The sequence below is a fragment of the Platichthys flesus genome, chromosome 19 (genome assembly GCF_949316205.1).
Source record: "Platichthys flesus chromosome 19, fPlaFle2.1, whole genome shotgun sequence".
Taxonomy (NCBI): Eukaryota; Metazoa; Chordata; class Actinopteri; order Pleuronectiformes; family Pleuronectidae; genus Platichthys; species Platichthys flesus.
Genome location: NC_084963.1, coordinates 9,829,475 through 9,845,533, shown reverse-complemented (window position 1 = coordinate 9,845,533; position 16,059 = coordinate 9,829,475). Strand labels below are relative to the sequence as shown.

The window sequence follows — 16,059 nt, the reverse complement described above, 5'->3', positions numbered from 1 at the left end:
TCTGTAGGAGCTGAGTGTTGAAGTGAACCCCTTTTATATTTACTTGAAAAGTTGAATAAGCTGACGGCTCCATTAATGTGTCAAGAAATGAAAGGCCTCTGCTAACGACCAGGAAGGGAACTGAAATTAAGAGCTGTCAAGTTCACAGCAGGATGTCAGCACGCTGCTCTTTTTGACTTCTGAAAGCTTGTCAGTGGAGACTTAGAGCTGCTCGAAGCTTAAAAGACTGTAAAGTGGTGGTTTCTTTTTCACAACTGGCTGAATGTTGGAGATTGCAGCTTGAGAAAAACCCACCAATCAGTCTTTTATCTCAGAATTCCTAAAGATAAAAGTAAAACCGATGACATTTCCTGTCAAATTCCCATGGACGATGGTTGAGTGTGACTAAAGTCAGTTATAGCTCCCTAGCTATGGAGTTCATAGCTTCAAGGCCATACAAAAATGCTTCTATGAGCATTTATGACACCTCAATATATGAAGTGGTTGTTTTGTGGCCTCCAGTTTTGCCATTTCTTTGGTTTTCTTTCTTTCTTTGAAGATGCTTTAGTTGAAATGCAGTGGACAGTTGGAATCACACTTAAGTTAACAACCCCAGTATTATCTGCAAAGACCAACCCACGCAACGTCTGTAGGTATTCAATTTAGTACAAAGTGTTATTGTGAATCTTCAGCTCAGACGTGAATCACCAGGAACACGAGTACTAGAGAACTACCCCAGTTACAGGTGATACAAATATTTCATTGGTTTCAGGACTTCATCGGTCATGAGGTGCAAGACGCACATATTTATTCGAGGAGGTGTTATTTCCTTCTTCATGACTTGTGTGTTGATCTGGAAACAGTTCCTTTTCCTCATTACAAGCCGATGCTTTAAACCACAGACGGCTGGCTGATGCGTAGCAGCTCCCGTCGTCGCGTGATCAGTATTGTACGACGTTTTGTTCTGCGAGAACGAGACACGAGGCTTCGGCTCCGAAACGGAGATACTGACGTGCAAAAGATAATTTCAAACAGCTGTATGTTTCTTATTGTATTTTTATTCCGCTACTGACAAAACTGAGTTGAACAAACAAACAGTTGATGTTTTCTAATTGCTGGAAGTTTAATGTATTTTTGGATGTTTGTTTTCTGTTTGGAGGGGAGGGGGGGGGGGGTCCCTTTTAATTTAAATTAAAATGTCTGACAATTCCCAGTTTGTCCACTTGGTTCTTAACTAGAAACAACAGACTTCATGAAAATGACCAGGACAGCACTGCGTAGAGATACAGTCACGATAAAGACCAAACATTAAACACTAGTAGACAAATGGAATGTTGCATATATTATTTTCTTGGGAAGATAATATACAGAGATTTTGAATCTATGAAAGAACACAACTCTGATGGGCCATGAGGACCTGTGGGAAATCTGTGATGACCTTTTTAACATACAGTTCATTTGTTGAACAGATCTATTGACAGAGTGCACGGGTTAAGTATTCAAATCTCTGGAATCTGAACATGACCCTGTTGATTAAACTTTGTTTTATTTAGTAAAGATGCCACAATATTAATTCAGATCATTTATATAATATTCTTATATTATCTATAGTTATATTTCTGGTTTTGGGAACTGTCTCACATAAACATAAGCAACTCTGCACTGACAGATGCAGCTTTTCACATTGCAAACTCCTTTCACATAGCTCATTTCTGCAACCAGAGTGCAAAGTAACCGTAATGTCCAAACGTGTATGAGAAGCTGTTGTAGGTCAATAGACTCCACTCTGCTCGGGAGCAACACACCGGAGCACTGCTGTTCAACAAAGGAGATAGACTGCACTGCATTCAGAGATCGAGAAGATTCAAAATAACACAGTCAAGCACGCATCTGCAGATGAGGGGGAATATTCACAGATTTGGACCACGCAGATCAAGGGTCAGTTAAGACTTCTTCAATAAATATTTCTATCCTCATATTTTGTTCCCCACTTGTCTACTCGCTCTTGTCGCTCATTTGCGAGGCCCCATCATCTTCCTGCAGCTCCTCCTTGCCGTCTGAGGGTTGATTCTCGTCCTGGTTGTCAGAGCCAACTGGCTGGGCCCGGAAATCCAGCCGGGCTTGTCGGTTTGACTCCAGCAGCTCGTGCATTTTGCCGTTGAGCGCGTCGTTGCGCTCCTCCAGGCCGTCGAGGTAGGAGTTGATCTGATCAAGCATGGAGTTGATGGCATTGTATTCTGTGGATAAGCAGAAGAGAGGGTTAGTCTTTTCTGTTGTGGATAAAAAGAAAGAAAGAAAACACATGTGGGTTTGTTTTTATAATAAAAGTAAATATTAGAGGTTTTCTAACTATCTTTATTTATAATACTTTATTAGTAACAGTTTATTTTAATGTCTTGAACCAAAGACTGAAAAGAGGAAAAATATTCCACTTTCAATCAACAAAACTGTAAACTAGTTTGTAGAGCAAGTAAATAAGCACATTTCTAAATAGGACTCTAATCTTTTTCTTACCTCACAGTGGGTCTGAACACTGATGTTCTACGTGTGAACATGATGTGTATTTCATACTTTAAGCTAAATGCCTTTATGTGTTTTCTCAATTTTTAACCAATGTCAAGTCAGCATTATTAAATCGTTTATACATATATACAAAATCGTTATATTGTTATCATATGGACTCTCCAGCTATATAACCTTAGCATCATAGATCAGAATGAATGAGAACAGGAGCTCGTTACCTCCGTCACCGAAATCATCTTCATCGATAATGATGCCGTCCTCCATAGACATGCTCGGATCTCCGTTCGGTCCAGACATGGTTCAGATATTCTCCTCTATCACTTTGTCACAGAGACAGTTCCTGTTTCCACTGGCGAGCTAGCACTGCTAACAGCTAGCTGCTATTAGCCAAGGACTCGAGTCACTAATAGGATTCAGCAGCGATGACAAACCGTTAAAAAAGAAGCGTTCACGTAGTTTCAGTAAATCCACAGAGATCAGAGGGAAGCGTCCAGACCAGATTGTTCACTACTTTTTATTTAGAGTCTGTTGCTTTGACCTGCGATCTTCTCCGGTTGTTTATCAGTGGTTTATGGGAGAAGAGTGGGCGGGGTTTGGAGGGCTCGTCATATATTTCCACAGCTCTGAGACAGATGGCTCACTATGTTAGGTATCCTGATAAGGAGTTGAATAAAAATCTCCTCACTCCTAAAACAGAAGTGCTGGAAACATTTTTCATGTGTTATAATTGCAGTTTCCGTTTTAGAGCGAGATTCTTTATGGTCAATTTCAAGTGCCATCGGCTACAGTGTAAGGTTCCAGGAAAATATGATCAGAGTGAATTGTCTTTCCTTTTTGTCGTCTTTGTGTCTGAGCTGTCAGGTGTCATCGGTCAGCTGACTGCACGTTCAGCTAACAAGTAAAAATATATTAGGACAGAGAAGAAGAAGAAGAAGAAGAAGAAGACTTTTGAATGACTTTATTTAAGACACATTGTCAAAATAAATCCTTAATTATTCAATTATGTGGAACAGAAAAGGTCCGTCAGTGTAAACAAGCATGTTCAATCCTCAGCCGAGCTGCCACCAAACCCCTCAGACAGCGCAGTGGATCAGTCCAGCATACCCCAGACTTTTTGTTCTTTCGACTAATCCTGGTTGCTATCTTCGCATTAGAAAAGAGAAAATTCATTAAAACCATAGTGTGTTTTTTCCTTGCAAAGTATTTGGGTCTAAAAACAAAGACTGGCATAGAGAAGACCTCTCCTAAACCCCCCACCCACTCCTGCAGTTGTTTCAAAGTGTCAGCTAACCTGGGACAGGACACTACTAAGTGTTCTAGGGTCTCTGGCAGTGAGCAGAAAGGACACCCCCCTTCAGTGCTTGGGTCCAGGTGGAGCTCTGTATGTGTTTTGTATGTGCTAGAGCTCCATGTATAATTCTCCGCTGGATGTCTGCCATTCGTTTCATCACAGGAGGTTTATACAGGACCCGCCAGCTGCCACTGGGCGAAAAGTCCGAGCTAAAAAAACTCAGTCCATCTCGACTCCCTGACTCCTGCGAGCGACTGACGGTTCAGGACCTTCACACAGCTACAGCACAGCTGTTTCCAGAGGTGTTGAAGGTGCCCAGTGCTGGAGTCCTGAGGGTTAGCAGTCGGCCGCTCTCTTCTCTCCACTCCCCTTTAAATTAAATGAAATTAAATATAATTAAATATAATTAAATTAAATAAATGTATTTCTTAATTAACTTAAATTAAATAAAACATTCTGCGCAGAAGCCCATTGCGCACATCCTGCGCAGTAACCCTCAGCGCACATCCTGTGCAGTAACCTACTGCGCACATTCTGCGCAGAAGTCTACTGCGCACATTCTGCGCAGAAACCCATTGCACACATCCTGCGCAGAACTCTACTGCCTACATTCTGCGCAGAAGCCCATTGTGCACATTCTGCGCAGAAACCCATTGCGCAGATGTGCGCAGAAGTCAACTGCGCACATTCTGCACAGAAGCCCATTGCGCACATTCTGCACAGAAGCCCATTGCGCACATTCTGCACAGTAACTTTCTGCGCAGTTCAATTTTTTTTTTTATTTAATTAATTTAAATTGAATTTTTTTATTTAATTAATTTAAATAGTGTAAGATATTATGAAATTAGGAGAATGAAATTATTGCCAATTTTAAGAGTCCAGATTATTGCCGGCATGAAGACGGGAGTGAGCGGGGATCAAACCGAGGACCGCCTTGATGGAAAGCGATCATTTTACCAACTAGACCACATCACCTGCTGATTCCAGGCGGAACTAAGCACTATGAGAAGATGGACAATTATCGTGAGTGTGTGTGTATTTTCCCCTGGAGGACTGCCATCCGTTTCTCCACAGGAGGTTTATGACCCGCCAGCTGCCACTGGGGGAATAGTCCGAGCCAAAAAACTCAGTCCATCTCGACTCCCTGACTCCTGCGAGCGAGCAGTTCAGGACCTTCAGAACCTTTTTCATTCGTCATATCTTCTAAAAACCTATGTAGATTTAATCCTTGTGTGTTTTACATGAGCTCTCTACGGAAAATACAAGTATATAGATTTGTTTGCAGGAGCCTCTGTAGATGTCAACGCAATAAATGCACTGCTTAACAAAAAACTACAGATAAAAAAAGTATAATGAAAATAGCTTTTATTAAGTTCATATTTATCACAGAGAAATGCATGATGGGTTAAAAAACAACACCAAATAATAATAGTACAATCTGAATAACTCAAATGAAGGTGAATTAATTAAACCATCGATGTAACACCCATAAATAAAGATGTTATCTCTTTCTTTCTTTTTATTCATTCATTAATTTATGATGGTGCGTTTATAAAACCGTGATGACAGAATGAATGGAAACCTTGATCTCTTCGGTCCAGGCGGTAGTTCCTCCCTTCGATCGGTGGGCGGCGCCAGGACATCACGCAAGACTGTGCAGTCGACCCACGTGCGGACGCTTCCTGTCAGAGGAGGAGACTGAGGCCCGACCACCTCACCACGACCTCGCTTTGTTTTGGAAGTTTGTTTTGGAAATGGAGGAATTACCTGCGGACCTCGGAGCGTTTCTCCTCAACCACCCGTTCCTGCAGCTCACAGACAGCAAGAAGGTGAGCCCGGACAATCACAACACAGCACAAGGAGCACGCTGAGATGTGTGATGCTAGCTGAGATGCTAACTCACCTCACCACTCATTCACTGTGAAGTGTTGTGATGGTGCCATGTGTTGACCAAGGCTGGATAAAGCCTGTACACGATAACCTCCCCTGTTAAACGGCAGGATTTAACCCCAGCAGATGTTGCACGGCTGTCACCTGTGTGTGTTTGTGTTTTCAGATCAAGTGCACACTGAATGGCCACGAGTTTCCGTGCAGCCTCACAGAGCTGCAGAAGTTCACTCAGGGGAAGAAGTATGAGAAACTGAGCGCCACAGCAGAGTTCAACTACAGCCAGCACGAGCCACACGTCGTGCCCAGCTCAAAACAGCCGTAAGGATTCTCTGAAACGCTTCTGTCCGATCATCTGCAAGATAAAACACCAACATCTGCCATCACCCGGCTGTCCCTGCAGTGGTGTAGTTCAGAGTCTATATGTCAAACTGATCTGCAGTGTGTAATCTGACGTTTCCTGTGTGTTTTCCAGCAATCAGCTCTTCTGTAAACTGACACTCAGACATCTCAACCGGCAGCCGCACCATGTCCTCAGACATGTCAACGGGAAACGCTTCAAAAAGGCCCTCGGCAAATGTCAGTGCACCACCGATCCAATCTGCACGACATGTTTTAATAGAGGTTATTAACCAGTAGGTCCCCGACCAATGTGGAGTTTTGGGGACTGATGCCAATATTGAGGAGTTAATAGAAGGTTCCGACACTGATATCAGCTGATATATTTGTTTTTTTAATTGGCAACGACTACTGAGTTGTTGTTCTCAAACCCTCATAAGAAAGGAATGTAATTGAGGCCAGTTAAAATGTTCATTTTAATATAAATGTCTATAAATGATAAGAAAACACGAAAAATCCAATATATATAGAACTCCATCACTTCACCAACCCCTCCATCGACACAGGGGTGAGTAGATAATGAGTGAATTTACCCTCAGCTATGATTAAAAAGTTATAATGGGGATTGATATCTCATTGGTCTCATGGATTTATCTAAACTTACATTACATAGTGCTGTTATTAAAAACACAAAATGTTAGGGTCCTTATCCATGTAGAGCACTGCGAATATGAGCTGTTGGTTCTTGGTTCCTGAAATGACTCTTCTCCCTCTTGCTCCAGATGAAGAGTGTGTGAAGCAAGGGATAGATTTCGTTCCAGCCAGACTTAAACAGAGGAAGCCCAGAGACAACGGAGGAGAGGACGCCGGTCGGGGGAGGGCCCCAAAACAGGGGCGCGGCACATTAGATCCGTCGTCCAGTGATGAGGACCACAGCGACTCGGAAGACAGCATGAGTGACCTGTATCCTAGTCAGTATCCCACGGGCACACACTGTTGATATCTTTAACAAACACTCTAACACACACCATCTAGAAAAAATGGTAATAATCAGCTGCATTATATCGTTGAATTTGATATCTAGCTGTTCTTAGTTACAGAATTTGGTGTATGGAGTTTTAAAGTGGACTTGTTGCTGTTTACTTTTCGGTAACACGTGTCATATTTATTCCCTGCAGCATCTTTGTTCAGCTTAAAAAACACAGAAGAAGAAAATATGGAGGGTGAAGGGAAGGAGGAGGAAGACGACTTCCAAACAGATGAAGACGAGGGAATGGAGGTGGACAAGCAGGAGGTGCAGAAACGCAAAAAGGTCTGTGTGTAGAATGTGTGACATGCATCTTTCTCTGTGTGGGTGTGGGTGGGATCTTCTTTCTTCAACAGACAGCACTGACAGAATACTGTCACATTTTTTTCTTTCAGGTCCAGGGTGGAGATATACAGAAGAAATTAAAAACGAATCAGTGGAAATCCGGGCAAAAGACAAACGGGAAAGTGAAGAATTCAAAGTGAAAATGTAAAACCATAGGTGCATAGTATTTTTCACCTGGTTTAGTACCTAGAATCGGCTTGACCTAGTTGTCATGTGTCGGAGCCAGCCTGATCTTTGCATTTGTACATTGTAATCATGCTCAGTTTCAGTGAGGCCGGTTTACAGATCATGGCGGACTGGATAGGTTCTGTCCCTCGGTTCCCAAGCAACAACACTGACATAAAATACAAATTGTTTGGACTTGCAAAAGTTGTCTGTCTATTTATTTATTTTTACCAGTCGTCGCCTCAACATCAGGCCAAGAGCAGAAATATGTGCACTCTTGAAATCCAGATTCAAGAGAGACACTGTGTCACTGTTGCTTCATCTACTTCCTTTTCCGTTTCCTGTATCTACATTTGAGATGTAATCATATACAGTATATTGTGTAAGACATTTAATTCTCAGTGCTGCAACAGGTCACAATTATTCCTGATCTGTGCATTTAAATAACATAACCCTATTGGGGTGTATAGGGTCCCCTCTTGGAAAACAGGCAGTGCACATGTTCTCGGAGTGTAAAGACTTTCTCCAAATCTTTGTTGTTGATAGTTTACAAAGCATCTGAACACTGAAGCCAACTTTTACACCTCAGTCCCATTTCCCTTCACGTGCAGCTCTGCCCTCTCTTGTTCATCGTCCTCCCACCATTTAACCAGCAGCCAAAACGTCTGACTGGCTTTCATCTTGACGCCGCCATCACCAGCACCAGTATGAGCCATGCATTGACGAATAACTCCAGCACATATTGCATTTCAATGTGTCCGTCTAGGCTGCAGTTGAAGTCGTGCAGTCGTCTAACATCAAATCACTACATGAGGGAGTATCTTATGCAGTAATTGTGCTTCATCTCTTTAACAGAGTTGAATTTTCTTGAATAAATTATATTGTGTTAACTCTCTGATGTATGATTTCAACTGGTGACCCAACACGTTCAATTTCCTTCAATTGTGTATATTCAATCATCTGTTTATATGCTAGAGAAGTAGTGGGATTTCCCTGAGCCATACACATCCATTATGGAGAGATGGATAGATAGATGATTGATGGGTAGGTAGGAAAAGGAGATGGAGGGAGAGATAGATAGACAGAGAGAGAGAGGGGAGAGATAGATTGATAGATAGATGGATATATAGATGGGTAGGTATATGTTGACAAAAGGGTAACAGATTAAAATAGGTCTCTGATGTTATAACGCACTTTATTTAATTTTTAATAACTGTTGAAATTGTGTTTTTAATGAATCAATTAAATGTTGTTGAATTTACTAACATAATGAAGTCCATGTGAGCTATAACAGACAGCTAGAATGCACATCTGTCTATAACCTGTAGCCATCTTTAAAAGCTCCACGACTAACAGGGGAGTGTCATCGTTTACACAGATACAGTTGAATGGCGGTGGAGTGCGTGGCGTGAATCTACTCTCGTTCACAAGCGTTCAAAAAAGCCAAACAAACCCGCAAACAGCGGCGGACAGCGGCGCCGGGGCCCCGCACGCTTCAGTCTACGTGGCATACAGCGGTTGCAGCAGCGGAGCGTAGGGGGGCCCTGTGTGGCGCTCCGTCAGATCGCGGGGCATTGTGGGGCGGAGGCGGCCTTTTCTCTCGCGTCCAGGGCGAACGGGAAATCTTCAAGTAAATAACGCGAGCAAAGGGGGCGAGGAACACACGGTCCGAGCCGGAGAAAAGAAGAACCCTCAGCACTTCACCGCACCGTGTTGAGCTCCAGCCTTCGGCGTTAACACAGAGGAAGAACCGCTACAGGCGCAGCAGACATGGGGCAGGAGGAACTCATGAACACCGCGGAAGACGTGGCGGATCAGGTAACTTCAAGCCCTTAGCTGCGCTGGTGTCCCCCACCGCTAGCCGCTGTTAGCATGCTAGCCGCTAACTAGTTTGGAAGTGACTCTCCGCCGAGTGTCTCCTGTTAGCGGTCTGACGTCTTTACTGTTAGTTTGTACACGTCCGCATTTCCCTGCCAGGGACTCGAACCTGACATTTCGCGAAAGCAGACGCTCATTTCCTCGCATGTAGAGGTTGCATGGACGGCTGGTGTGTGTCAGTGTGCTGTCACACGTCTCCACATTAATAACTGTTCCACAAAGTGCAACTGTAAGCTTCGGTTGACAAGTTAAACTCAGGAGTTAGCAGGTTGTTAGCTTGTAGCCACACGGTTTAACCATATTGTGCATTTGCTGCTAAAATGCGTTACATTGATTTGACTCCTCTGTGTTGGGCTTTTCCCCAAACTGGACAATCTGTGTGTGGCCTTGACAGAGCTGCTCCAACACCCAGATCACCCCCCACCCCCCAAAAAACTATGGATGTCTTCACTGTATGACACATGCTACAGCTAGCTAGCTTTACCATAGATACTTTTTATTTTTCTATATTGGCGTGACAACAGGTCATCCACTGCTCCACAAAAAGTGAGATTCAGTTCAGGTTTCAGGTCAGCCTGTGTGACACATGTTGATGTGAAGCTTGGGGTTGAAAACTACACAGGTTGTGTGTATGTGATGTACCTTCTGTCCTCTTGTAAAGTTGCTGCAGTCATGTGTGTGTGTGTTGCATTCATAGCTTTATGTTTTTTTTTAGGAGGAGCCAGATTTAAAATCAGCTATCTCCTTGGAGTAGATCTGTCATTTCTAATATCAACCCTGTGTTTTGTGTATGTTTGTGCCAACTGCGTGAGATCGAACCCATCACACATGCCAGAAAATACTCCACTACCTTCATTTGATCACGCCTGATTGGTTCATACCCTCCTATCATGAGTTCTCTATTTGGTGAAAAAAAAATTGGGCATCTGCACAATGGTTTGTTTGCTTTGTAAAACACGTTGCTGAGCCCATTTTAAGGGCACATCTCTCACTAATGGACCCCTGAGCTAACATGTTGCTTACACCTTCTCCACAGTCTATTTCCAGCCTGTGGCTGAGACCCTGCAACCCTCGGGCTTGTTCCGATTGGTTACCCTCTTCCTCCATTCACATCTCGCTCAGCAGTGGTAGTGGGAGGGGATAGACGCTGATAGGCTGCCGCGGTCTGGCTGTGCTGATGTGGACTGCCGAGGAGGCGGGGAGTGGGGCAGGTCACTGCTCCTCGACTCTTGGCACTGGACTGTCTGAAAATCTGCTCATGAATTCAGTTTGTCAGAAGAGCATAGGGTAGTTTGTTGTTTTTAACTATTTATTTTATGTTCTCAACTCCAACTCAAAACAAAGGGGCCTTTCGGGAGACTGTGACATGGAGACCTGTTATCTTCTTAAGATCTATAGACCACAACACAACGTCTACCGGCATGTTTTACCTTCTTACTCTTTTGAAATCCGTTGCATCAGTTTATAATCTTATGAGTCTTAAGTTCCACGCCTTTACTGTTTCTTGGTTTAATATTTCAACATTCACATTAGAGAGGGAGAACCATATGTGGCCTAAATCTTATGGTTTAGAGTCACGTGTGGCTAACTCGAACACAAGTAAGTGATTGTACGGTGTTAAACTATTTAAGGTAAACAATCTATTCCCTTTTTATTTAATGAAATAATCAGTGTGAAGATGGTGTAATATAAGACTATTTTAAAGGCTTTTATGTGAGCAAAAAATCTAATCTACAGTTACTGACTAAAGCAGTAAAAAAAATGTACTCCACAGTTCACATCATACATTACTAACATAATTTCAGGAACCATCATGCACTGTTTCCTGTACTTCACAAGGAGATCTAGATTGTGTGTAGAATTAAGCAAGTCAGCAATTGTAATTTAAATTACTGTTATTCTGACATTCCCTTCAACATTATTACGATTCAGCAAATGATTAGTGGATTTATCAGTATTACTATACTTAACAGTGTTTATGTTAATTAGTAGCAGGCCGCCCTTCCTTGGACAATTATTTCTTTTTTAAAAGTACATATTTATAAAATTTAATTTATGATGTTTTGCTCTGGGTGGCTGTGGGTCCTTTAAAAACCTTTACCTTTCTAAAAATGGCAAAAGTAATAATATTCAAGATTGATTGGGTCGCGGTAAATAAGAAGAATCATTGGTGGAGAGTCTATCGGACAGAGAGTGTTTACTTGGGGAAAAAAAGGATGTTTTCTCTTTTGGTGTGTATTTCCATTGCATGTTTGGTCTTTCATTTAATTTCAAGGGGTTTTAAAAAGGTCAGAGTCTGTTTATAGCTTCAGACTCCCTGGTTACTGCTTAATGACCCATTATAATGTTGTATTGTTGTGCACGATGTTGTCTCTTTCTTCTTTAGTCGCCACATCAGCTCTTTCTTTTCCCGCCAGTCACTCAACCTCTCCTGTTTTCTCCTGTTGTCCAGTTCTTGCGAGTAACCAAACAGTACCTTCCCCACCTGGCACGCCTGTGTCTCATCAGCACCTTCCTGGAGGATGGCATCCGCATGTGGTTCCAGTGGAATGAGCAGAGGGACTACATTGAGGCTACCTGGAGCTGTGGCTACTTCCTGGCTACGTGCTTTGTGCTGCTTAACCTCCTAGGACAACTGGGTGAGTGCGTGGGAGGGTTTCAGTCAGGACCAAAGACAAGTCGGCTCAATGTTTTGTGTTTCAGGGGGTTGTGAGGAGTGACTGAAGCTGCAAAGCAAAGCACAAATATATTCACATAATTTTCTCAGCCACATCTAGTCTGCCATTTGCGGAGAGTTGCGCAGTAAAGTCAAGCACAGTGAACTTAACTTGTGGGATACAAATCATCTTGCCTATTAATGAATCAGTGGAGACTGTCGTGATGTATTGAAGGATGCAGTTAAGCCCACTAGATCATGAATCTGTTGCAAATCTGCTTCGCCAAGCTCGTTGAACTTTGAGGTCGATCAGCCCTTAGGGCAGTAAATCTGTGAAAGCTTTGCTTTCTTTTACATCAAGAACAAATTTATTCGATTTATGTTTAGTTGTGCTTTTGAATATGTTAAACCTGTATGTCTGTGATAAGCCTGATACTAGATTTAATTATTTTCTTCAAGTGCTCGAGCAACCGAAAATTGTTGTTTTACTTCAAATTGTTTTCAAAGTAGCTTTAACGTAATCATGATTATAAACATTAAATGGCAAATTATACCTCAGGCAGGCATTTTTCATTTGGAGAAAAAACATTAGCCATAACTTTAACCATCTTTACTCTTGTGTATCCAAACAGGCGGCTGTGTCCTCATCCTCAGTAGAAATTTTGTACAGTATGCCTGCTTTGGATTATTTGGCATCATAGCTCTACAGGTGAGAATAAAGACACTATAACTACATTTTCAATATTTCCCCCAACAGTATGTCATTGTGTCTTATCTGAAACATTTCCTTTTGTCTCCACCAGACTGTCGCTTACAGCATTTTATGGGACCTTAAATTTTTGATGAGGTAGGTGTCACTCAGTTTTATTCACAGATTCAAAAATGGTTATTCGCTGCTTCAATAAATTATAACAGAGAAATTCTGTCTTCATTGAAGTATTGTGCGTCATATTGCTTTGTCTCCCAAACATCATCTCTGATCTCCTAATCGTTTATATTACCTGCTTATCTGGAGGCAGTTCACTGATGTTTGAAGCAGAATGTTATTGAAATGTAATTGATATTGTTTTTACACTTTCTGATGTTGAGCTTTAAATTCCATTGTCTAAAATCACAGATTAGAAGTAGCTTAATCTGGTTGAAAGAATGTGCTGCAGAAATGGAAACTTTGAATATGCTTGTAGTACAGGGTTTTAACAGAATAATAATCTGACTTTTAATATGTTAAATTATTACATACTATGAGGTACGTAGATGGATAACATGGGGCATTAAGAGTTATTCTCTACCAGGCTACTTCATCTTATCTTCAATTATAGGAAAATGGAATTCATTCTGGAACTCTGATATTTCTTCATATCGGCCATACTTGAGCTAGCCCTTCAATTTCATTCATTATGGTCTTAAAAAGTCTTAAATGTAACTTGTTAAAACCTGCAGAAGCTCTCCATCAAACTTGAAACAGTTGGTTCAAATGACTATAATTAATGTGGATGAGACCTGTAGTTTATTTAATCCTTAATAGTCCGATGAGTCTTCACAGAAATCTCTTGTGCCATGTCGGACTTTTCTGTTTGAGCAATATGTGTACATGTAATTCATGTACTGTGGGTTCATATATTTATATTTCCTGTAAACAATAAAGTAATATTGGGAACCACACTCATTTCAGTCAATAAATAGAACAGAACTGAGTAGAGCACATACCTGCTCCTAGATCAGTCCCCTTAAATTCAATCAAGCTGCACTAAATGTCTTGCACTCATAGACATCAGTCTCCTAAATATGTCCGATTCCACCCCCCCATCAAGATTCATAAATTATTCCCTGCAAAATCAATGACATTGTCCAAAAAAAGACCTTATCGCAATGATAAGAAGGAAAAAACAATCCTGGATCCCATCCTTTGTCTGGATCCATTCCAAAATGTAATGGGCTCTGTCTTGGCCCATGTCCCATCCCTTCACCAAGTTTAGTTGAAATCTGTTTGTTTTACAAACGATCAAACCAACCAACCATCAAGGAGTCAGGGGCAACAACAAGATCAGGACCAGCTGATCTGTCATTTGAAGTCAGCGTCCTCTTCTGCTTGTTTGACTTCAGGACTGACACTGTCCAGAAATAACCGTTCCCTCTCTCCTCCCACAGAAACCTTGCCCTCGGAGGTGGTCTGCTCCTGCTGCTGGCCGAGTCTCGTTCGGAAGGAAAGAGCATGTTCGCCGGAGTCCCCTCCATGGGCGAGAGCTCGCCGAAGCAGTACATGCAGCTGGGCGGTCGAGTTCTGCTGGTGCTCATGTTCATGACTCTGCTGCACTTTGACTCCAACTTCTTCTCTGTGAGTACTGGTGACACAGAGCGCGCCTACATTCTGCAGTCCTTTCACCCACATGGATTCCTTATCATTCAGTCAAGGCCAGTGCAACAACACATTCACCTGGACAGTCTCCTGATCCACAGCTGCTGGTTGTTGAGACGCAGGCCCAGTGGTTTGACATTCAACTAAAAATTATTTGATTTCTGTCTCCAGAGCATGTTGACTGTCAGTAGTGATGTCCGTTTACCATAAGTTCATCTTGGTCAAATTATAGCATAAACGCTGTTTAACGTTGGACTTTCCTCTTTCTACAGATCCTGCAGAACATGGTGGGAACCGCCCTCATCATCCTGGTGGCCATCGGCTTCAAAACTAAACTCGCGGCGCTGACCCTCGTCATTTGGCTCCTGGCTATCAACGTCTACTTCAATGCTTTCTGGACCATCCCTGCCTACAAGCCCATGCACGACTTCCTCAAGTACGACTTCTTCCAGACCACCTCTGTCATCGGCGGCCTGCTGCTGGTGGTGGCGCTTGGTCCTGGCGGCGTGTCAATGGACGAGAAAAAGAAAGAGTGGTAGGCAAAAGGAAGGGATGAGAAACAAGGATGGCCCAGCACCACTAAGGTCCCCCCACGACCGGGACACAGAGACCCTCCCTCTATTCCAGTTCCCCCCCACACCATCAGGGTACATCGTTTTTTTTTTCTTCTAGTTTTGATTATTTGGCCAAATCCACAACGCCATCCCATAGTTTTTTTTTCTATTCTCCACCAGACTGCTATTTTTATTTTTTCGTTGAACATGTTCATGCCAGATGTTTTTTATTTTAAATAAACTCGATTAAAAGACTTCATAGAAAAACACAATAGGATGATAAGTGGATAACGAGATTTATTTGTTCTGTGTTCAGGAGATGAATGAAAATAATTTATTGTATTTTATGGGTGTTTTTTCCATATCATAGATTGATTTTCATATTTTCTGAATAAAAGTGAATGAGTGGAGATGGTGCAGCAGTCCCCCCCCCCCCCCACGGACGCTGAAGTTTTTCAACCGTTGGATCTCGGAATATCTGAGACTTTCTCTCCACATTGATTCAGAAATCTCGGGCGCTCATTTGACAGCAACTCGCATCTACTCTCCAGATTTCATCACTCTTTTTATAATACCATATCCTTTCAATCTGTAAATCTTCAGTATCAACTGACTGAACCGGGGGGGGGGGGACGTGTAAATTGTATAGTGGTGGATTGCAGTCGTGCTTGATTGGAAACTTCAACACAGTTGTTAGCTCCAGGACTTGTTATTGGGCACTTTGTTCTGTACTTATTTGGCAAATGCCTTACTAGTGAACTGTTTATGATCGGGGGATAGTAGTCGGGGAGGCTCAACGTTTGTGAAACATCATATTATGCGACCTAGAAAAGCAAAGAGGATTAAGCAGAGTCACTTATCACCTGAACTTGCGTGTTTATTTCCCTGTGTAAGAAAATAAAAAATATTCAGTGTATTGATTTTCAGAAGTTTATATTGTATTTTTGATCTTTTTTCTTATTTTGGAAGTTCATGGCGAAAAAATAAAAATTCAAAAATATAATGTCACTGGCTCGGTCAAGGTTTTATGCTCTCACAGATTTACTGACATTAGTGGAC

General features: G+C 42.2%; 3 protein-coding genes across 3 annotated transcripts; 2 read left to right on the top strand and 1 right to left on the bottom strand.

The window, feature by feature from the left end:
• Nucleotides 1–1,308: 1,308 nt before the first annotated feature.
• bbln (bublin coiled coil protein) lies at nt 1,309–3,081 on the bottom strand. Its single transcript, XM_062412496.1, has 2 exons — nt 2,721–3,081; nt 1,309–2,216 (listed from the first exon to the last, which is right to left on the bottom strand). Exons 1-2 carry the CDS (start codon nt 2,797–2,799, stop codon nt 1,975–1,977), a joined length of 321 nt encoding a protein of 106 aa, XP_062268480.1. The 5' UTR covers nt 2,800–3,081; the 3' UTR covers nt 1,309–1,974.
• Nucleotides 3,082–5,456: 2,375 nt separating this feature from the next.
• surf2 (surfeit 2) lies at nt 5,457–7,760 on the top strand. Its single transcript, XM_062413448.1, has 6 exons — nt 5,457–5,622; nt 5,850–6,001; nt 6,156–6,259; nt 6,802–6,990; nt 7,198–7,331; nt 7,442–7,760. The coding sequence occupies exons 1-6, from the start codon at nt 5,548–5,550 to the stop codon at nt 7,529–7,531; spliced, it is 744 nt and encodes a 247-aa protein (XP_062269432.1). The 5' UTR covers nt 5,457–5,547; the 3' UTR covers nt 7,532–7,760.
• Nucleotides 7,761–9,083: 1,323 nt separating this feature from the next.
• On the top strand, nt 9,084–16,003 carry surf4 (surfeit 4). Its single transcript, XM_062412721.1, has 6 exons — nt 9,084–9,374; nt 11,887–12,073; nt 12,723–12,799; nt 12,894–12,937; nt 14,239–14,425; nt 14,719–16,003. Exons 1-6 carry the CDS (start codon nt 9,327–9,329, stop codon nt 14,983–14,985), a joined length of 810 nt encoding a protein of 269 aa, XP_062268705.1. The 5' UTR covers nt 9,084–9,326; the 3' UTR covers nt 14,986–16,003.
• The last annotated feature ends 56 nt before the right edge of the window (nt 16,004–16,059 follow it).

What these genes read in the sequence shown, in the direction of transcription:
- bbln (XM_062412496.1), bottom strand. Translation starts at nt 2,799, where the DNA reads ATGTCTGGACCGAACGGAGATCCGAGCATGTCTATGGAGGACGGCATC. An exon ending in AGATGATTTCGGTGACGGAG is followed by an intron (nt 2,217 to 2,720) that starts GTAACGAGCTCC and finishes GCTTATCCACAG; the next exon opens with AATACAATGCCATCAACTCC.
- surf2 (XM_062413448.1), top strand. Translation starts at nt 5,548, where the DNA reads ATGGAGGAATTACCTGCGGACCTCGGAGCGTTTCTCCTCAACCACCCG. An exon ending in GTGCCCAGCTCAAAACAGCC is followed by an intron (nt 6,002 to 6,155) that starts GTAAGGATTCTC and finishes TGTGTTTTCCAG; the next exon opens with CAATCAGCTCTTCTGTAAAC. An exon ending in CAAAAAGGCCCTCGGCAAAT is followed by an intron (nt 6,260 to 6,801) that starts GTCAGTGCACCA and finishes CTCTTGCTCCAG; the next exon opens with ATGAAGAGTGTGTGAAGCAA.
- surf4 (XM_062412721.1), top strand. Translation starts at nt 9,327, where the DNA reads ATGGGGCAGGAGGAACTCATGAACACCGCGGAAGACGTGGCGGATCAG. An exon ending in TTGGCATCATAGCTCTACAG is followed by an intron (nt 12,800 to 12,893) that starts GTGAGAATAAAG and finishes TGTCTCCACCAG; the next exon opens with ACTGTCGCTTACAGCATTTT. An exon ending in TTGACTCCAACTTCTTCTCT is followed by an intron (nt 14,426 to 14,718) that starts GTGAGTACTGGT and finishes CTCTTTCTACAG; the next exon opens with ATCCTGCAGAACATGGTGGG.